We start from the raw sequence: 23,559 nt of genomic DNA, 5'->3' as shown, positions 1-23,559 counted from the left end.
TTGGGGTACGAATGCGGTAGAGTTCCTCCTCCCCCGCCGCAGTATCTACCTACGCCCCTGTTATGAGAGAGACGGAAACACAGAGCGACATAGCGTCTGATTCTCCAAGGAAATCTGGGGTAACAACAGGCAATTCAACATTTCAATCTTTTCCGCCGCTATTAGCATTCTGCGTCGCGTATGGCTGGCCTGAGAACAAGGGGGCCCTCTGCAGCCCTGACAGCGTAATGCTGGAACAGATCCCAAGGGACCCGATTCGCAAATCTGTTGGCAGGTGACACGGGCGGGTGATGAATATGATTGGCATTTAACCGTGAAGACAGTAGACTCTCAGTCTGTCGCTAGACACCAGCACTGGGTCCTAACATAATCAACCTGTCCTAGTTGGGCTCGAGTTCCACGTAGCAAAACAAGAGCAAATGTCCGTATCATCATGTGTCCGGAACATATTTAATGTGTGACTTACAGCCGAAAGAATACCAGCAGCAGTTCTGCATCAATGCGTGCGCAGGGATTGTTGGTGACCGGAAGTCCCGTATGTTTGTCCACATCGGCTTACAGGCAACCACTACAAAGATTCCCTCTTACATGATCTGGCAAAGCTACTGGAAGATGTACCACTGTCAGTCACAGCACGAACGCGGTACATGCGCGATGGTACTCCGTGCTGTGCGAGATGTTCTCAGTAACACCTATCACGCCCGATGGACAGGTATAGAAGGACCCACTGCATGTCTCCACGCTCCACGCCAGGTTTGAATCCTCTGGATTCTTACCTGTGGGGGCACCTGAACACCCTTGTGTATGCAGCTCCTGTTGGCAACGGAGAGACACTTCATAGCACTGTGGATGCCTGTCAGACTATCTGCAACTGCCCCAGCATTTTTGTACGGATGTGGAGGTCCATGGTGAGACGTGTCNTATCATCATGTGTCCGGAACATATTTAATGTGTGACTTACAGCCGAAAGAATACCAGCAGCAGTTCTGCATCAATGCGTGCGCAGGGATTGTTGGTGACCGGAAGTCCCGTATGTTTGTCCACATCGGCTTACAGGCAACCACTACAAAGATTCCCTCTTACATGATCTGGCAAAGCTACTGGAAGATGTACCACTGTCAGTCACAGCACGAACGCGGTACATGCGCGATGGTACTCCGTGCTGTGCGAGATGTTCTCAGTAACACCTATCACGCCCGATGGACAGGTATAGAAGGACCAACTGCATGTCTCCACGCTCCACGCCAGGTTTGAATCCTCTGGATTCTTACCTGTGGGGGCACCTGAACACCCTTGTGTATGCAGCTCCTGTTGGCAACGGAGAGACACTTCATAGCACTGTGGATGCCTGTCAGACTATCTGCAACTGCCCCAGCATTTTTGTACGGATGTGGAGGTCCATGGTGAGACGTGTCGAGGCGGGCATTGAATCTCATGGAGGGCATTTTAAGCATTTATCATATGAATGTCCTCTTTCAGATATAGCTCACAAATTAAATGGTACCGGACGCATGTTGATACGAACATTTTTTCTTGTTTTGGTAGTGGAACTTGTGCCCAAAATGTCTGTCCGCAACTTTCAGTTACACCCTGTACATGGCTCTCTCTGCGCTAGATTAAGAGGCATTTCGTGACATACTCCATTTCACGACATGGAACTGTTATTCACAATTTAATGTTTTGTGCTGTTTAACGACGCTTCCAGTATCAAGACTATGCAGTGTCGGATGGTACGACTGATGAATGGGAAAGGATTAAGACGGAAGCGGTCATTGCCTAAACGTGGTACAAACCCAGAGAAAGAAATTTAGATACAGTTCACATGCTTCCAGATAGTTTTGTTCTGCACAGACGGCGCTATACTGGAGAACTGTTAAAACTAATCATTTTCAATTCCCAGTAAAATTAGGCATGTGTTCCATAGCTTTTCCTATTCTTGGGGTGGGGTGAGACCGACTTCCTTGCTACTACTCACAGACGGGCCTACTGTAACAACCACGGATGACGGACGAGAGACCGGAGCGCTGGTGTAGTGAGGACTGGCAGGGGAAATCGAAGTTCCAGGATAAAAACCTGCCCCCGTACCATTTTACCCGCAACAAGTTCCACATGAACTGACCTGAGATTGAACCGGGGAGAAGCCAGCGACTAACTGCCTGAGCTACTGCACGGCCATGTTTCATAGTTTGTCTTAACAGCTCCCCACAGTCTCCATACTGGAGCCACCTATGAAGAAATCTTAACAGCTCTCTCTCCATATGTTCCATACTGGAGCCACCTACAGCGAAGTCTTTAACAGTTCTCCCCACAGAGGTTCCACATTGCAGCTAACTATTAAGATGTCTTTAACAGTTCTCTCACCAGAGGCTCCATATTGCAGCCATCTATAAAGTCTTAACAGTTCTCACCCTAGAGGCTCCATACCGGAGCCACCCACAGAGAAGTCTTAATTTTCCACAGAGGCTCAATACTGGAGCCACTTATGGGAAGTCTTAACAGCTCTCTCCCCAGAGGTTCCACATTGCAGCCATCTATAAAGATGTCTTAACAGTTGTCTCTCCAGAGGTTCCATATCGGAGCCACCTACAGAGAAGTCTTAAAAATTTTCCACGGAGGCTCCATACTTGAGTCACTTATGGGGAAGTCTTAACAGTTCTCCACAGAAGTTCCAAGCTTGCGTCACATATGGGGAAGTCTCAAATGGGTCTCGACAGACGTTCCACACTGGAGCCACATATGAAGAACTCTTAAAGATGCTAAATTAAGTGTCGTACCACGAAAAAGGACTATCATGACGTTGGGCACGCTTGTCCTATGTACACACACAAAAGGATAAAAATGTGTATTGACACGTAACAGAAATAATGACGCAATAAAATACTCGGCTGACATGGAAATGCGAATTGTACGTGATGAATAACGCTTGTAAAGATTTGCACACAAATCCTCTTTTCTGTTGCGTTCAAGCTTTCTTCTTTTTATTAAGGGTTAAAGATACATTTTATATTCAATACAGTTCCGAGGGCATGATTCAGAATAAGCAATGCTAATGAATACAAGCGGGCTTGAAATATTCCTAGAAATTTATAAACCTAATACGCTTTTCAATCACTGCTGTTGTGTCTGTTTTCCAGAAGCACACAGCGATATCAACATGAGCGAACCCGCATTTCAGAGAAACGGAATTACGACAAATTAACATGCTAATTAGAAACTATTTAAAACTCGAGCGGTCTGCCTTACTTCAAAGGGTGAAATACAGAATTCGTGGTATTTCATAAGCTAGGAGACTGTAGGGTTTTGAAAGCGTTTAATAGATTTTTATGATGTGTTTCCTGTGTTGGTACCGTGCGGAGAATTAATCTATCTTGACAGTTCTCTGGTTCAATGCTTCATACGTGTAGAATTTTTAAATATTTTAATATTTTGTCTTAGCTCTCGCAGATGGTTTGTGCTGCGTTTGGCATCTACACCCTATCTTGGTGTTGGTACAGGTATCCGGATAGGGGCTAGCTCTACCGATTGGGCCCAACTGAGTAGGTTTTATCTGAAGACGGAGACAGAATCCAGTCTCCGAAACGCAGTCTTGAAATATAAACAGAGCGATGGATAATGTCCAGAAACATAATATCTGCATGTTGTTCATTATTAAATGTCATGGATGTAAAATACCTAAGCAATTAAATCAAGATATAGAAGAAAGACGACATACATATGCTATGTACATATTAAAGACTAAACAGAATAATGAAGAAAATTGTTCAGAAATAAAACAAGAAAAGACGTAGATGACGAATATACAAATACAATAAGAAAGCCAACTCACCGGATGAAAACATAAAATACTACAAAATAAACCATACAAACTCTATTGGAGACAAAAGAGAAGGTTCGTCTACAAATAAAGACAGAGAAAACTATGAGTAAGTGAAGATAATGTTGAAGATTACTATCTTCTGGGATATAAGGCCATGTGGTATGCTGAAAGTCTACCGCAAACCACTTGCTCTCAAGTTGGTATCTTGCTAGGTTTATTCGACCCTGAAGACGGAGATGATATATTCCACTGAAACGCCCTTAACTTTCAACGGACTACACGGCGTTATATCCAAGAAGATAGTACTCTTCATAATCGCTGCTGTGAGAATCTCAAATCCTACGAAGATAAAGTTGTTCTAATGCTTAATTAATTGAAGGGTACGCTATTAAGACGTATGGGGAAGATAAGGCATAGATCCACGCTTACTTAATCTCGGCAATACATGGAGAAGAATGTTGTGGTTCACACACCGGCCGCGTTACACCCTGTGCCCAGTGGCTAGAAGGCTAGATGAACTCCAGAGCCGGTCTGGACGCTGTGAACAGAAAAATATCCTGCTTCTGTCGGGAATCGAACCCTGGTTCCTCAGACGTCCAACTGGTAGCACGTCTCTATACCGATTGAACTATCATGGCTCCAGAAGAGGACGTAGAAAGCTGTATTCATACTTCATTACTGTAACCAATTAATATTGTAGCGCGTAGACCTGTTACTACTAAGTAACGACCGTGAGACAAACATGTTCCCACGGCAATGAATCCACGCGCAACAGTGGAAGAACTGTTGGAAGCGGCGTTTTCTACGCGGTCCGTGCCAGGGGGTTATAAACGGGACAAGTTAAGAATTTAGTCAGTCCGTGAAGCGAAGACTGAGAGGTTGGCGTGACATGGATTCCAGCCTAGGAGTCAGTCAGTTCAAGCAACGAGTTCAGTCGTGGACTATTAGCCAGCAGGCACCGACGTGAGCGCGGAAGCTGAAGAATCTCCACCGTTAGAAGCCGTTACCAGGAACCGAATAGTGCAGACTGTAAAAGACTGAGAACACTTTATGTTTTTCGCAATTCTTCTCCGCTGCTACGGGCAATGTCAGGTTAGCATCCTAATTTACGTCATGATCGATACCTTCCATGTCCTTTCCAATTCAATATTCGCCATCATCAAATCATTTGACGCTATATAATCTGCGCTACTGACAGCATCGTTAAATAAACTACATATAACTCCGAAACTGTGGCAGGGCTACCTGCCTACAAGAATACACGGTGTTACAACGAATGGGCGTTCACTTCAAAATAGCGTCTTCAGAACCAAATAAACAATAATTCAGCTGTACAGTCCGTTGAAAGTTAATCGAAGTTTCAGATAAACATGTCGCCTCCATCTTCAGGGTCGAAGGGTAAGCTAAGAAACCAGCTTGCCACCTGCTTTCGCGCTGGTTTCTTGTTCGGCTTAGCCTTCGACCCTGAAGATGGAGGCGACATGTTTATCTGAAACTTCGATTAACTTTCAACCGACTACACGGTTTTATCTCCCAGGAGGCAGAACTTTTCGTAACCACCGATGCTGAGACCTCAAATCCTACACAGTAATTCCCTTCCATGCGCTGCTATGCCTGAATACAACCACGTCTCCTGCTGCCACCATGGCAAATACCGCAAAGAACGGCAGGGGCTTGTCTAGGCAACCTGCATGGCAATCAATACCCAGCCGAGCCGTGGCGCCTGGTCTGCATTCCAGCGAGAGCCGCGGTGCGGAACTTCACAGCGTTGTGCTGGAGTGTGCGGGGGAAGCAGCTTGTTTGAGCTCTGCTCAAGATTTTCGCTAGGAAATCCACGCCTACACATCACAGCCACAATTAGTTCCAATTGCGCCTCTCCGCCTGCACACTGGAGCTCAGTCACGGCTCCAGAATCTTCACCCGCATCGCGCTAAGGCACGTCAACTTACGACTAACTCCATGGAGATGAGCCCTTCTTGAGAAGGAGCCAGTCGCTCAGCCACTCAACATTCAACCAGCATTTTATGGAACTCCAAGGTTCATTACCGTGTTCACAAGGCCCTCCACTGGTCCCTATCCTGAGCCAGATAAACCCAGTACATACCGCCCCATCCTCTATCTCTATTCGAAACCACGTTTTTCTCCGTGGTTTTAGTCCGCAAGCGAACTATACAGACCGAGCGACCGCCGCTTGTCGGCGAAGTTAGTGATAACTTTAGCGGATAGAGGGTGTGGCGTGATCAACGCAACGGATCCCCACGGCCGTTATTTTGGGTTTTCTACACCGGAGCCGCTATTTCCTTGAAATATTTCCTCAGTTATCCTCACGATGCTGAGTGGACCCCGTTCCAGACCCACTACTTCCCAGAAAATCTGGTAGCGCCGAAGATTGAACCCGGACCTCTTGATCTGCATCCAGGAACTCTGACCATTAGACCACACAGGCGGTCATTCCAAAACAGTATGGGAAGCAGAATCACCATACTGGAGATCTCGCTGAACACGTAAGACTTTTCTTCCGAAAGGCTGCGGACCCAAGGTTATGACGTACCCTCAAAGACGTTTAGATAATATGAAGCTTTCACGGCGACTGAAGTTAAAGAAATCTCCTGGAGCTATGAGTCGTGTTAATTGGTTAAAAACGACCGCCTCTGTCTCCATCATCAGTCTCACTATTTAGACGAAGTACATCTAGTGCACCCCCTGAAATAAACTGGACTGAAAAAACAAAATTGCTTTAACAGGCTTTTGGCGGGGGGGGGGGGACCAGTCACAAGCTTTTCGGAGGACCTACTGTCTCCATTCTCAGGGCACTCTGTGAATGGAGGCACAGATTCCTCCGAAACGTTGGCATCTTTCAACCAGACTACACAGCGCCACATCCTACAGAATATAATTTTCATATTAACCGCCGTTAAAACGTCAGACCTCAACGAAACTGCCTATATAATGTGACATTACGCCTGAAAGCCGGAATCGTTCATTGCTAGGGATCGACTCGGTAAACAGGTTCCAGTGGAAATGAACACGCGCGCAAAAATAGACCCCGTTTCTAGGCAACGGATAAAATACGCAAAAAAAAGGGGGGTATTGAAAATTGGTGATGAAGAGTTCAGTTGAGAGTAGTCAGTCGAGTTCCGGAGTTCCAAGTGAGCAGTTAGTCGAGAGTTGAGCTCTACAAGGGGAGGCTGAGAAGAGAGCGCTATAAGTCCAGGCCTAGAGTGTTAATCAGCGGGCAACGGCGTGCCCATGGAAGCTGAAAAATCTCCACTGTGTTAAATCTGTTGCAAGGATACGACTAGTGAAGACTGAGAACACTAGTATGTGTGTAGATCAGAGACAGCGCTGTAAATGTCAGCACCGAGAGGTGTATACAACTGGTCAATAAATCCATACATGAATCCATAACCCGTTTATAGTCACGTGACCCTAATTCGTGACATTACTGTGCCAAATAAACACCTTACATTTAGGACTTAAGTTGTAATATGGAGGTCCTAGGTTCCAATTTCGAAACTGTTCAGGTTTTCGTGGTCTTCCTCTATCTCTCCACGCAAATTCCTCATTATCATCTTAACCAACGATCAGTTCCTTCCACATCCCTTCCGATTCACCAGACGCTATACAGTCTTGATACTAACAGAGTGGTTCAATATACCATAAACAAAACAAATGTCTCAATGCAGTGGCAGAAGGAAAATTAATAAACAAACAAGTTCATATTCCTGCTATCATGAATACAGATCATAACGCATGTTCATTTATAACGATGTAAATCGTTGAACATAAAACGAATTTCCCCCTTCAACAATTGTAACTTTGGACGAAGTACAAGGTCGAGGAAAGCTTGTCAGAGAACTCTATTGTCCGTGGTAGAGGAACTGTATAACAATTTCCTACATCAGAACAGACTACCGAGCTTACACATGTGATAGCGACAACTGGTGGTGTTCGAAGTTAAGGGTAAAGTTATAATTATGTCTGTACGCAGAGAGTACGGAAACAAGGCGGATGTGGACTCGCAAAGTGCGCATATGAAGTTCCCTCTCTAGTACACTATAGCACGTCAGGAAACACTTCACTGCTTTATTAATGACACATTAATCTTTCGGGCCTAATTATAAACTAAAGGGATGAGACATAGGAGTACAAAATAGAACTGCTGTTCAATTTACCTGCAGCGCAGCTATTACTCAGGTCTAAGACAAAACAGTGCCTCATGCAAAGAAATTACATCTCCAAAATGAACATTAAACTAAGACACTCAACAGGCCGCGCCATAGCTCAAGCGGCGGCCCGGGTTCGATCCCGGGTCTGGTCAAGTGGGATTTGTGGTGGACAAAGTGGCGCTGGGGCAGGTTTTATCAGAGTACTTCGGTTTCCCCTGCCAATCTTCATTCCACCAATTGCTCCACAGTGACCCTCACCTATCATCTGGGGCTGGTACAATAGGTCAGAAGTGGCCGCAGTACAAGGGACTTAGTCTCACCCCACTAGCATTAAAAAAAAAAGACTCTCAACATCTGGGGTCAGTGACTTGAATCATATTCCGTTTATTTCAGAATGGGGGCGCTAATCTACTCAGCCTCTAACAGAAAAATGAGTACCAGGAATATTATTGGAATATACTTGGGGGTAAAGGGCGGCCGGCGCGTAGGGCTGACAACCTTGCCGCCATCTATGAGCCCACTGTCTAGAAAATGTGGGAACCTTAACATCTCACAACCTTATGGGCCTCCAAGGCCTGTTACAGGAATACCTTTACTTTATTTTACATACAGACCAGCTGCTAAGCAGTAATTCTGTGAACGGCTCGGTAAACATATTTCCGCGGCAACCAAAGCGCACGCAACAATAAAGTTATTGTTGGAAACGGTTTGTTTCTACGTAGTCCGTGATGGGATGTTATAAGCAAGCGAGTAGCCAGTTTCAGTTGAGTTCTGTATGGGAGGCTGTGAATAAAGAACTTGAGTGTGTGACGCTGAAGAATCTCCACTGTTTGAAGCCGTTGCCAGGGAATGGCTGGTGAAAACACAGCAGGCTAGAAGAAGGCTTAGCGGGTGCTATGGTGAATCTGTGGATGGTGGAGATTAGCGGTGGCGCTGTAATTATTAGCAGTTCCGAGTCTTCTATGTAAGTGGTCAATAAATCCATTCACTAAGACAAACCCCGTCTACAAGGGACAGAAATAAATACAGCAGAAAATTACAAGAACCGTTTCACATATGCAAGGATACCTATTCTTAAATTTCTGTGCTAATATTCAGTTCACTGGGATGTAATAAAATCTGACATAATGAAGTGTGTGAGGTATACGCAATACACGTTTCGAGACCTAGATATGCTGCCATTTTCAAGATACTGGTTTTCAGTGTATTATTTTTCATTTATATGACTAATACATTTCTGATTCATTTCGGACAACCCCGACTACCACTTTATTATTAGAATGTTTAATTTAAAGACGATGCTGATAAAGAAACTTTTCTGACGAAATTAGCAGAAACCGCCGAGACAACGGCTGCGCACCGGTTGCATTTATTTAGTAAAACAAGTTTGTTTCTGACTTAATCAGCAGCGGAACCAAATGTAATTGGATCTACATATCCCCCTAAGTCCCAGCAATAGCACACTTCACTAACTCGTTTAATGTACTCTTATTACAGATGAATGATTATATATGTCCTACGATTAGTCAATTCAGCGACGTTTTAATTGTGGTTGTACAAAGGCTGTACATTTATTTGTAATACTGATGTTTATTTTGTTATCCCTCGGTGGTCACAGTTCATATGGGATTCAAAACGCACACTTGGAGAGGTGTCTTAAACACACCAACATAATACAAAATATTACCAACAACGGAAGCCCTCTAAGAATTAAAATATCCTCATCCTTTATAAAATAATTTTTTTTGGACCTTAGAGAAGGGAAGTAATGTCATTACGCGGTATTCTTCGTCCTCCTTCGGATGAAGAAAACTGCAAATGACCTTCATAATTTGTACTCTTCACCAAGCATTGTGAGAAGGGAAGCACACCTGGCGTACAGGGAGAAAAGAGAATAGTGTACAAAATTTCTGTTGTAAAACCGACTGGAAGACAACAACTGGGGAAAACGTAAAATAAAGCTATCCCTGTAACACGCCGTGGAGGCCCATAGGGGCGTGAGACGTCGAGGCTCCCACATTTTCTACACAATCGGCTCACAGATGGCGGTGAGGAAGTCTAAAGTTATAACTGTAACAGGCCGTGGAGGCCCATACGGTTGAGACGTCGAGGCTCCCACATTTTCTACACAATCGGCTGAAAAGTGGCGGTGAGGTAAGCTAAAGCTATCACTGTATCAGGCCTTGAGGGCCCATTGGGTTGTGAGACGTCGAGGCTCCCACATTTTGTAGACAGTCGGCGGTGAGGAAAGCTAAAGCTATCACTGTTAACAGGCCCTGAAGGTCCGTAGGGTTGTGAGACGTCGAAGCTCCTACATTTTCTAGACAATCGGCTTACAGATGGCGGTTATGTTATAAGCTTTACGCGCAGGTCTTCCCCTCCCCCCAGGAATCTTCCTGATACTCATTTCTATTAGACGCTTAGTCGACCCCAGTGCCATATTGCGGATGGAAGGATTAGGTAAATTAAAAAAGACCTCATTGGGTATCGAACCCGCGACTTTTCGGCTTGTAGCATAGTGCAACTAGAAAACTTAGGAATAAACTGGCTGACAATATTAAAGTGCATCTTTAAAAAATATTGATGTGAGAGAATGGGCTGGATTTATCTGGCTCAGGATATGGTCTGCAGGTGGGATGCTGTGACATGATTCTGTAGCTTTACGTTCCATACAAACCGGATAATTTATTGATCAACTGACAGAATATTATATTCTTCAAATAGTAATATCTGTATGGGGTTCTGAATTTGCTTCAAAAGTTTCTCTTAAGAAAAGTAATTTCGTTCTGTTAATTAAAACATTTTCATATACTCAGATGGAAGAATTCCTGTTGTTCCTCATTAACTTCTATTCAACTATCTGTTCAAAATATTTGGAATAGACTTCACTCTTCTGTCAAGAAAGAGACTGCATAGTCTGATATGATTCTAGTTGAGATGTAATGTTAAATAACTAATTTTGAGCCCCAAATGCCCCCACATCGGCCTTCCAGTTTTCAGAATTAAGATGGAAGGAGCCGAAAAGTTGGCATCATCCAAAGTGTCTTGTTTCTTAAAGAGAAATTTATATTATACTGTCCTCTGTTAATAAGACAGGTACATATTATATATAAAATCATATTCGACACTACACATGACCTCCAAATGCTGTGGTAGCTTTAAAAAAGAAACGTCTGTTCCATTTAGACTTCATTATAGTGATGCAGGTTTCATTCTTCTAATGTAATGCTCTATTGCAATACAGCTTTGAAGCATATAGTAAACAATATATATGTGTGCATATACATGTGTGTGTGCGTGCGTGTGTGTATATATACAGCATATAGTAAACAGTATATATATATATGTGTGTGTGTGTGTGTGTGTGTGTGCATGCGCGTGTGTGTATATACAGCATATAGTAAACAATATATATATATGTGTGTGTATATACGCACACACATATAAATTGTTTACTATATGCTTCAAAGCTGTATTGCAATAGAGCATTACATTAGAAGAATGAAACCTGCATCACTATAATGAAGTCTAAACGGAACAGACGTTTCTTTTTTAAAGCTACCGCAGCATTTGGACGTCACGTGTGACTGTCGAATATAAAATTTCGAACTTAAAATAACTTCTGTTTACCGGAAACGTCGTTAAGTAACCAACAGCAACAAAAATCCCGAAAACTTAAGGCTTACGGAAAAAGTGTGCTGAACATAAATTCTGTGCTTATGATTTCAACCTTTGATCTCCATCCAAATCCTCCAAAATCCCACATTACCAATACCTGCAAGAATTCAAGGTGTACTGAGAACAAGGACAATACTTCAGCGGGAACAAAATGCATTTTCCGAAAACACGTTGGTTCCTTTGTTTTATCCTCAACCCTCTTGTTACCCCTCATACACAACTTTTGACAGCCGGTGGTGTGTGACTTACCCTTGAAGTGCTTGGGACAGCAGACAAATTCGACGCCCGAGAAGAGGGAGATACCACAAGGGAGCAACATGGCGAAGCTGCGTAAGGAGAGGTCACGGTCCAGACAAGACTGCGCAGCCGTCACATTCCAGCGGTCAAACTGCCAACACTTGGTCTGATTATGGATGTGGTCGAACAGACAGTTCTCTGGGACCAGCAACGCGTCGCTCTGAAAAGGGCCCTCTGCAACAAGACAAAGCAGACAAATTAGAAGTGGAATTGTCCACGTGCTTTATTAATTGCCATGTCTAGCTGTGCGAATTCTAAACCTCTACATTAAATGGTGGTGAGTGCTTAGGTTCACACCCCGGCAATTAACCGCCGGTGACCATTGGATAGGAGGCTGAGTGGGCCCCACAGCCGGTCTGGACGCTGCGGAATAGACAGAAACCTCTTGTCCCTACCGGGAATTCCAAACCTGCAACCCCACTCCTCCGTCCCCCAGCCCGTAGATTAATTGCTATACAGACTCCAGCGGTAAATAATATTGTCACGTGTATGAGTGTGACTACAGATTGGTGACTCGATTTATTGCACATTTTAAAACATGACTCGTGACTACACTTTACAGTTTCCACTAGTCGTTACCTAGTAACGGCTTCCAACGGCGGGCGTTCCCCTTACTTTGAGTTTCCGAACTATCCCCAGCCTCGGCTACCAGCTTCTCACTTCTCACAACTGTAACTCTCAACTGACTCAATCATCACAAGTCAAAGTCAAAGTTAAGTTAAATCGACGAGTCTCTCTTGGTGTCAAGTACCGATCAGGGGCCTAAGACAAGATTTTTCTTACTGCCAGACAGTTGCGAGTTTTGTTGATGTTGGGCGTCCCTTCTGACGCGAGGACGGGTGTCGTTTACAACTGGTGTTCACCCTCGCCAGCGCAGTCAATCGCGGGTTCGAGTCCCGCAACACTCATGACCATATTTTACTGTCTCAGATTCCATACTCGCCAAACCTGGAGGGTCAGGTCCCGGTATTTATATCCCCCAGGAACAGGGTGGCCCAGTTATGTCCCCAGGCACTGGGCTATCTTCTCGTTGCCTCCTACGACTCGCAGGGCTACAGTGGAGCTATTTGAATCCGCCTCCACGCCTCAGTCAGTCAGAGTAAACTTTACGACTGGCGGTTTATCGTCAATCAGATCGTCTTGGCACCAAGCCCCTTGAAGCTCACGACCAGAGATCTTTTTGGTAACTGAACCCCTACTGCCATAGTCCGTATGTAACATTTTCTTTGAAGAGGAGACGGGGTTGTTTCTTATTGAAGAGGCTTGGCCTTTTTCAAATGTGAGTATCGCATATATAGAGTTTTATTGAAATTATGGAAAACAATCCATAATAATTCGTATTCGTAACCAAATATTATTACGACAGACGGGTCGGAGTTCGAGTCCCGGTAGGATCAATAATTTTTTCCACGTCCAAACCGGCTCTGGGGCCCACCCAGCCTCCTGTTCAATGGTTTCCGAGGGCTCTTTCACCGAGAATGAAGCTGCCGCGGCGTGAAGCTCACACACACCTCCATCTAGTGCCAACGTCAAAAATGATGAAGCTATACCTTCACTCCCCCATGTGTCTTCATGTAAAAAAACAAACTCCGTGGTTTTAGTCCGTAAGCGAACTATACTGACCGAGCGACCGCCGCTTGTCGGCGAAGTTAGTGCCAACTTTAGCGGGCAGAGGGTGTCGCGTAGTCAGTGCAACGAATCCCCACGGCCGTTAATTTCAGTTTTATAGACCGGATCCGCTATTTCCTTGACACAGCTCCTCAATTATTCTCACGAGGCTGAGTGGACCCCATTCCAGACCCACAACTTCCCAGAAAATCTGGTAGTGCCGGGAATCGAACCCGAACCTCTGGATCTGTAGCCACAGATGCGGTCTATGTCTTCAGGTTACAGTGCTTAATTAGTTAAGCACAGGGGAAACTTTATATTTTTACCTTGGTTTTCCTTATTGTTCACTTAAAATTACCACAAGCGTCATAATGGCCTGCTACAAAAACGGACTGATTTAAGAACCATGTACATACGTACAGTCATGTTTGCATATGGCGGATCGAATCCCACTCCCCCTAACGTGTCACGTGAAACGATGTTCTGCAGACAAACTTAACACAATCTGCAATTCTCACCAGACATTATAATAAGGTGATCAAATGAGAAAGGATGAGATTGGTACGACATATAGAATGCATGGGAGAGCAGCCATCTGCATATAATATTTTCGTTGGAAAACCTGGACGAAAGACAAGTGTAAGACGAAGGCATGGTTATGAAGAAGATGGATCTTAAAAAATAGAATGGGAGAGTGTGGACTGCATTTATTTGGCCCAGAATAGGGTACAGCAACAGGTTCATGTGAACATTGTACTGATTCTTCTGTCCCATAAAATGCAGGGAATTTCTTCACTAGGTGGGCACGCATAGACCCATGTTTTCTTGACCTCGTCACTAGATGGAGGCGGTCAGCCTCACGCCCCGGTCGCTTCACTTCCGGGGATAGTCATCGGTAGCCACTGAATAGGAGGCTTGGTGGGCCCCAGATCCAGTGTGGCCGTGGGAAAAATTCTTGATCCTACCGGGACTCGAATTCCGACCCGTCTGTCGTAATAATATTTGGTTTGAATACGAATTACGAAGATCCTTATTAAGGAATTTTTTCCAGGCTCCTGTTGCTATCTGAGTCTTAGGTTCGAATCTCCGCAGCACCTTCAATATATGTTGTTCTCTTATGGCGGAAGATAAAGTCTCGCATTCTTACAAAACAAGCAAACAAAAGGTTTATGAATATTGTAATGTTTATGTCTTTAATGGGAGAGGCGAAGTCGAAAGATTCTGAACTGAACGGTAGCAAGAACTTTGCACTTAATTTCTTCGCGGATGTAGAACAGTAATATGCATGACAAGAAGAAAATAAAATGGAAACTTGTTTAACGGTCCAATTTGTTATGTATTCTGTATATAAACAAAGGGGATTTAGGTCACAGAATGCTAATAACTAGCGCGAGACACGATATTCAGTTCAAATTTACATAAATGATTAAATGCTGACATAGAATTCAGCAGTTAATTAGCTACAGAAGTTTGCGTCACTTCGTAGTCCTACTGTCATTTGTTTCCTTCGGTTGGCGGTGGGGTGGGGAAGATATCTTCTTTCGTTCAACAGTAACGTGAAAACTGAGAAAAAAGAAAAGACGCAAAGAGGAGCAGGACGGAAAATTTATTATGGAAGAGGCTTAATTAACAAGTTTCTAATTTTGTTTCTTCCAACAGCCAGCTAGAAAGAAAAAAAAAGGATCTGATTTATTCAACAATCGCCACTGATTAACCGTCTTACGTGCAACGCGTCCTTCTAAAATTTATATAAAACTTCTGTACACTACATGTTTCGACCGACATTGGCCATCCTCAGGTTTTATAAAATATTTAGGTGGAAACTGCTGTGTTTCCGCTTCTTTGATTTTAATACTCGATGTGCAGTCCCATCTACGCGCTCGTGTATTTCGCGGTTCTGTGTCGTTTCCTGTTGTATTGTGTCTGCACTACGAGATGGTGCTGGGTGTCTCTTCCTGTTGTGCTATGTCTAGACCTCGTTGGAAGGACGCGTTGTACGTTAAGACGGTGAACCAGCGACATATGTTGAATAATAAATGACGCGCAACAGGATGCTACAATACAATATTAAGCATTTGTATGTCTGTTCATGTTCTGAATTTCTAAATTATAATATTATCCCCAAATTTATAGCAAGAGAAGCGTAAGGAATAAGGCATTAAAGAACACTGCGTTCTTGAGCATCTAATAGGGGATGGAATCACGGAGGAGGCAAATACTGCATCCTTATTGGCTACCTGATCTTGTCGCGTCATATCGCATGAGTAAACAGAGCTGTTCTCTGTAAACCGAGAGTTTATAAATAAATGAGAAGACCCGAGTCCTTCTTTAGAAGGTAAGAATCACTTAGTGAAGAGATTTCCTATTCCGCACGGAATTGAGTACAAATTGTGAAGTCTCTCGCTGCAACTTTCTCTAATCTCATGTTCCGTCTTCCTTGTCAGGTACTATATTCTCCTCAGCGCCCTTTTCTCGAACACAAAAAATCGACGCGATTCCTTAATGTGAGAGGCAAAGTTCAAACCCATATGAAGGCAAAGTTGTCCCTGTGCTTAATTAAGCAATACGCCATGAAGGCGTATGGGGAAATGGATGTGTAGATCCATGTATTCTTGACCTCGGCAATATTTGGAGGTGAGTGGTCAGCTTCACGCCTCGGCCATTTACTCCCCCCCCGGGGGAGAGCCCCCGGTACACACTGGATAGGAGGCTGTGTGGGCGGCAGAATCTCTCTGAACAAGTGGAGACAATTCTTGAACCTATCGGGACTCGAACTGTCGTCCAGCTCGTCGCTACACCGGCTCCTACACCCATATGAAGCAAAACGTAAGATTTCAGTTTTATATAATTTTATCTTTCTGGATAGAAAGCATTAAGAAGGCAAAATATTATGAACTAAATTACATAATCATTCCCCTATATAAATACGCCTTTCATTTCTTCGTGAAGCAACTGCCGCCTTTTTTTTCTTTCGTTCCCAAATACCAGTGCAACAGGACCTACCTTAATGATATCAGACCCCTGCCTAATTCGAACCGCACCCAATTCGATCATAAGTAACAAGTAATATATTTTTGTATCTGTGGTGTACTTACTGACGTTGTACCTCAGACGATACAGTAAGGTAGAAAAAGGTAACTTATTCCTGTAACAGTCCGTGAAGGCCCATAGGGCTGTGAGACGTCGAGGCTCATATATTTTCTCTAGACAATCGGCTCACAGATGGTGGTAAGGTTGTGAGTTTTACGCGCCGGCGGCCCTTTACCCCCCAGGAAGATTCCTGGTGCTCATGTCTGTTAGAGGCTCATTCAACCCCAGGGCCATAACTGCGGCTGGAATGATTAGGTAAATTGAAGAATATACTCCTCATCGGGACCTTCCGGCTTGTAGTATAGTGCCTCAACCAACTATGCTACCGTGTGCCCCTAGACGAAACAGCACCGAAGGATAAGTGAATTATGAATTGGAATGGCCGTGGAAGAAATCGGCCGTGACATAATATTGTAACGTGACGCCTGAAAGCCGGAATAGTGGAGTCATATCGGAAGTTGATTTCGTAGGCAACGAGCCAGTTCCCGTGACAATGGGTTAGCATGGGATTATTACATGCACTTCCGTGACAACACTCGACTAGGCATATAGATTACTGCGGAACTGGAAGTGTTTCCGTGGCAATGAGGGTTTAGGCAGACAGTTACCGCAGGTACGAAACAGAGAACGCTTAGAGGCGGTGTCTGCTATCACGGCCACCTAACAGTTATACCCAGAAGTCAGCTTAGACACACAGGCCAAGAATGAAGTCTTTATGTGGTGTAGTTACAGTAACCTTTGCAGAGTGTTATCACTGTTCGTAGTTACGAAATGTTATAGTTACAGTAAGGCTGAAAGTGTTATAATTAATTGTGGTTCAGCCTGGTGAACATCCAATAAATCGACTCACCCAGCCAAACCCGCCTCTGAAGTCACCAATACATGCGGCAATATGAATATTCTCTGTCTAAAATAATTCTAAGGGCACATCACTATCAATGTGACATGCATTGCTATTTGATGCGATGGGAAGCAAAATCGCTATACCGGAGATGCTGAATACACACGGTTTCTCTTTCGTAAAGTTGCCTGTTCAAGGTATGACGTACGCACCAGAGGGCGAGAGACTGAGGAAAATAGCCAGTGAGGATAGTCAGTGCCCGGCTGGGATCCGAACCGTGCACCTCCGAATATAAGTTAGAAGCGTTACCGCTTCGACCAACTTTCTTTCTACCTACCTACCTACCTACCTGTCTTATTTCTGTTGCTCCCACTTGGACCACATGGCATTCGTGAAACGCTTCGTTTCACTTCAGTTTCTTAATATTAGACAGTCGGTAGGACCCTTTTGACGGGGGATCAGCCCGACACAAAGGCCGCTACCTGCAAAGGCCGCTACCTGCACAGGACAACACAAACGCAGACATCTCTGCCTTGAGTGGGGTTCGAACCTAAGATCCCAGTGTTCGAGCGGGCGAAAACATTTCCTTGCGCGGCCACTGCGCTCGGCTCTCGGTAGCTAGACGTATAGACAAGCCTTGCTATATTAGAAACGCCTGGGGCCTGTAATGGATAGCACTTACTTTGCATGCGACTGACTTTTTCGCAGCAGAATATTAGCAAAGCGAGAGGTATATGGAATATCCAAAAAGGCGTATACAGGAACGTGACACTGAACAGAACCCAGACGCTTGCTCGTGTATGGGCTCTGCGTGACTTCAAATCAATAGCGGATCACACACACACACACAAGGGGCAGATGATACCACAAGCGTTCACTTTCTTACTGAGTACGGGAAGTGGGTCTACAAAGGATATTGACTCTTCCACGAATTCCCCGGCACGCGCGAAACTGCCTTGCCATGTGAACTACATGCTACAATGGCAACTTGACCGAATTAACCACGTACAGCCCCAGTAGTTACTATATGTACTGCCTGCTTTAACATATTAAATCTCTGCATTGTGGGCACAGAGTGTATCTGTGTTAAAACTGTCCCGGTGCTTAATTAATTAACCAAAACGCCATGGCGACATATGGGGGAGTGGAGGTATAGCTCTACCATTCCTGACCTCAGCACTAGACGGAGGTGAGTGGTCAACTTCATGCTCCGGCCGCTTTACCCCCGGGTACCCATTGGATAGGAGGCTGGGTAGGCTCCAGAGCACGTCTGGACGCTGTGGGGTAAGACAAATTTCTTACCCTTGCTTGTAATCGAACCCTAGCCGTCCAGCCCGCAGCTATACCGATTGAGCTACCCTAGCTCATGCGTGTTTGTTACGTATGGTTATCATAATAAACAGCGACTGTTCCCCCAAACAACATTAACCAATTGGGTTCGTACCGGAAACGTTAATGTGTTTTCTGTGAGGTACGAACACACCTACATACATTCAAGTACGTCCTGCAAATTAATACACAACTTCACCATAAGAAAGCTAAATCTGCGGGTAAGAAACTTAACTCAATTTTCATTCCCCAGCGTCTGGCAGCTGTCAGAACTACCGTATACAAACCCATAGAGGTCCTGCAGCCGTCAAATGAAGCCAGTGAATTTTACTGTCCCGATTACAATGCCGCCGCTTTGACGTAGCAAGATCTAACTCATGCGGAAGAATGTAGCACTGTTGCCACATCATTTCAACTCCAAACGCAAAGAGCGCAACAATTCAGTGTTCAAAATACGTACCGGTATGTCTTGCGGGACAGTGTTCGCAAACAGAGCACACTAGCAACGAGCCCTGGCCAACGTGTGACTATCGACCAATGCTGTCTCGAGGAGGACAGCGTTCAGTTCTGATAAGAAAGATCATTAAGTCGCGTCTGTTAAATTTATGATGATGCTACAAGTCGTACACGATCACAGCTCGGACTGTTTCTCCAAGTGAAGCTAAGTTCAGGGCGCTTCATCACCGGGCTGAAACATGAATTAATGGGATTCTAAACGCTAGGCTCTCCGACTGCCTAACAGCAGTGAAATATGCAAATTGCGAGGTACATCTGAGAGTTGACTGCTGTGTTGTCTGCAATGCAGGGTTGGGGGGGGGAAGACTGCGCCGCAAATGCTGTTACAGACACGATAGAGGCAAAGAAAACGTCATTCTGGGTACCCTGTGGAGACACAGCTTGTCTGCAAATATCTTAAAACGCCGTTTTAGAACTGCGGCCAATAAAACTTTCAGACACAAGGAGTCATGAAAAGCCATTATTTTTTTTTCACTCCTGTCCTCTTCCCATTTATCTTTTATCGTCCATTTTCTCCTCTATCATCTACATCAATTATCTGTTCATCCTGATCAACCATTATCTCTTATTCTCCTTTTCTGTCTTCTTTCATACTCCTATTTATTCTCATTTATCCCCTCTTCTTCGGCATTATCTACCTTTTCTTTTCCTTCTTCTATTCCTTCATTTCCTCTTCCTCCACATCATCGTCTCCATCTTTCTCCTATTCATCTCTATTTCTGGATCATCTTTCTCCTACTTCAAAGTCTTCTTCTTTGTGAATTTTCTTGTCCCTCTTTCTACCCCTCGTACTCCCCTTCATCCTTATTCCTTTTCCTCCTCTCTTTCGCCTCTTCTACGTCTTCTGTTGCAGCAACTTGAGCCGCACAATTATGCCTTCAGAGTCCAAAAGGGCGAACTGTCTTGCAGTTCCGTGCAAAGCCGGCGAATGAACCAGTGTCAGCATACCGCCCCTCGCTCCTGAACGCAGAGGATCTGATTAAACACGCATATTGTGGCCTTGTACGTTGCGACAAAGTACCTTTTCATACACTGATACCAATGTGGAAGCAGTACGTTACTTCGAAACGTCGGTAACCACCTATCAGACTAGAAGGTATCACGGAACAAGTTATTTCAAGTCCTAACGCTTCTCACCTGTATTCGGGCGCTACCTGGTTCGACTCTCGGGCGGGACACAGACTACTGACAATAAGTATTCGTAGTCTTCCTCAATCCCTACAGGTGAAAGCGGGGATAGTACCTTGCCAATAGGTCACGACCGCTTCCTTACATATCATTTCCAATTAACCGTTCATCCCATGCTATATAATCTCAACTACTGACAGCGTTCTGAAGCAAACCATGAAGGATACAAATGACCATACTGCAGAGGACCCCAACATGAATAACCGCCACTGCAGAGGACCCCAACATGAATAACCGCCACTGCAGAGAGAACATCAAATCTCACCCAGATTAAATATTGGAGCATATAAATGCTCTGTAATGGTTCACGAAACGACTGTCTAGTGATATAGCATACGCTCATATGAAGCCCGGGTGTGACCAGTAAAGACCCCTGCCATTACAGTAAGGAAATATATGATCCTCTGTTACAACGGAGGATAGAGAGGAGTGGAAAGACGACCATCAGTCAGACCAGAACTGAAGCTACTATATAGAGTACAATATTAAATTGCAACTTAGGCGACTAATGTGCGAGGTATGGACTGGATTCGGGGTTCGATTCTCGGCAGGGGCAGAAGATATTTCTCTTCTACATCGCGTCCAGACCGGCCCTGGGGCTCACTCAGCCTCCTAGCTAACGAGTACCGGGGGATATTTCCCCGGGGGTAAAGCCTAATACCCGTTGACTTCATCTGGCATTTGTGGTGGACGAAGTGGCACTGGTGCGGGTAAGGTAAAAGGTAAAGTTATCCCCATGCTTAATTAATCACTATGATATTAAGGCGTATGGGGAATGGAGGTATAGCTCCATCATTCTTGGCCTTGGCACTAGATGGGGTGGTCAGCTTCACGCCCCGGCGACTTTACGCCCCCAAAAAAGAGCCTCTGATACACACTGCATAGGCTGGATGGGTCCCACAGCCGGTCTGGACGCTATAGAGGAGATACAATTTTTGTTCTGCCGGGAATCTAACCCCGACCGTCCAGCCCGTACCTGAAGCGGGTATCTCTCCGAATTTTTCCCCTTTTCTCCTGCTAATCATAATCCCACCAGTGAACTATATTAATCCCTCACAGCCCCTCGAGATGCGTGATAGAACAGACTAGGCATCGCAATATCGCTTTCTCGGAGTCTAATTTGAGGGCTTCGTCTCAGATGGGCCACTCCGTTTGTTAGAGTGTGGAAGTTCAACATTGCCAGTGATGTTAGTAACTACGGTAATTCTTCTAATGTCCTGTCACAGTTACCTGCTGATCCCTGTTCCAAGGTTATCTGTCCAGCCCGGCAAACATCCCGAGATGAATAATACACGTTATTAAATTCGGCGGAATGCAATTTACGGACCGTATCGGAGAAGAGTGCGAGCAGCAGATATCGACCGGGAAAGTATGCACCTTTATTACACTCCATCAGCAACACGCTCTCCGTCGGTGTATTTGTAAGGCGACTAACTGACAGCGTCGGTAAATAAGCTACACACAAACAAAACACACAGAACCTACAGGGAGATGCAGACAAACACATAACGAAGTTTCGCATCATCTCTACTGTTCAATACACCTTCCTCTTCTTCTTCTTCTTCTTCTTATTATTATTATTATTATTGTTATTACAATTTCAAGGATTATGCCATCCGCCGAGTTTCATTTCAGAATTAACTCGCCCACCTACACAGGACAACGCAAACACAGGCATACTCGTACTTCCATGTCATGAAAGGGAATCGAAATCACGATCCCAGTGTTCGAGCAACGAACGGAACCGCCCCTTATATCGCCCGGCCACTGTGAGTGGATCACGAAGCATTACAATCGTCCCTGTGCGTAACTACGCCATGAAGACGTAGACGCCGAGGTAGCTCAGCCGGTATAGCGACTGGCTATGGGATGGACGACTGAGGAGTCGAGGTTCGAGTCCCGGTAGGGTCAAGAACTTTTTCTTCTCCACGTCGTCCAGACCGGCTCTGGGGTCCACCCAACTTCCTATCCAATGGGTAGCGAGGGTAAAGCGGAGGGGGCGTGAAGCTGACCACTGACCTACAACTATTGCCGAGGTCAAGAAAATGTGGATATATACATGCACTCCCCCATACGTCTTCATGGTACAGTGCTTAATTAGTTAAGCACTGGGATAAATTTGGACGGAATTGTTTTATCTTTTGTAACACTGGGATAACATTACTTTTTACGGCATGAGGATGTATGGGGGAGTGGATGAATAGACCCACGTATTCCGGACCTGGGCATCAGATGGAGGTGAGTGGTCAGCTTCACGCCCCGGCCAATTTACCCCCTGGTACCCCTCGGATAGGAGGCTAGGTGGTCTCCAATATTGAGGTGGTTAGATCAAGGAGGATGAGACAGGACATATAGAACACAAAGGCAGGTAAGAATTCATATACAGTTTCAGTCGGGACAGAGACCAAATTCAATCTAAAATTAAGTAAACGCTTTAAAAAATCATGGAAACGAAACTATACACATAATGTTCATGCAACACATGGAGATTTACAGAGGATCTCTGCGAGTTTCTTAGCCCTTTAAAGCAAAATGGTCAGTATATGTACCACTTGGTATAACATACTGAAGCTCTGCCCACAGAATGCACCTGTGTATTCCGTATGGTTCTCACAATAAACAGCGATTGTTTCCCCAAACAGCATTAACCTGTTTAGCTTCGTAGCGGAGAAAATGCGTTTTCTCTGAGGTACGAGGTACGAACTGAATTTCTATATTATCTAGAAGAAATTTAGTCTTTATAAATGGTTAAGAAACTTCGCGAACAACCAATGTGGCCCCACCAGGCATATCGTTCAGAAATTCAATATTTGCCATTAGAAACAGGCGATGCTGGCTGGAAAATGAATATTTCTTGAGGAATAACAGAAGCAGGTTCTGTAAGAAGAAATTCATAAAGACGAGACTTCGAATGCGGTTCAAACTCAAACGCGGTGCCGGCATGTTATTACGTGGCCTTAATTTTAGAATCTCTGGTGCACAGACAAAAGCCTAAGAAAGTCTTGTGGCCTTTTGAGTACACACAG

The 23,559-nt window shown here is 44.7% G+C and overlaps 1 protein-coding gene across 2 annotated transcripts in view; it reads right to left on the bottom strand.

Moving 5' to 3' along the window:
* The window catches only part of LOC111874141 (amyloid-beta-like protein), a 217,924-nt gene that overhangs the window by 22,956 nt on the left and 171,409 nt on the right, over nucleotides 1-23,559 (bottom strand). For both annotated transcript variants that reach the window (XM_023869375.2, XM_023869374.2), the window contains exon 4: nucleotides 11,914-12,135. In XM_023869375.2, the coding sequence (XP_023725143.1) occupies nucleotides 11,914-12,135 (222 nt within the window). The remainder of the gene's footprint in view (nucleotides 1-11,913; nucleotides 12,136-23,559) is intronic.

The sequence above is a fragment of the Cryptotermes secundus genome, unplaced genomic scaffold, assembly GCF_002891405.2.
Source record: "Cryptotermes secundus unplaced genomic scaffold, Csec_1.0 scaffold26, whole genome shotgun sequence".
NCBI classification, from domain to species: domain Eukaryota; kingdom Metazoa; phylum Arthropoda; class Insecta; order Blattodea; family Kalotermitidae; genus Cryptotermes; species Cryptotermes secundus.
The sequence above is the reverse complement of the archived record's forward strand: the minus strand, read 5'-3'. Positions and strand labels throughout refer to the sequence as shown.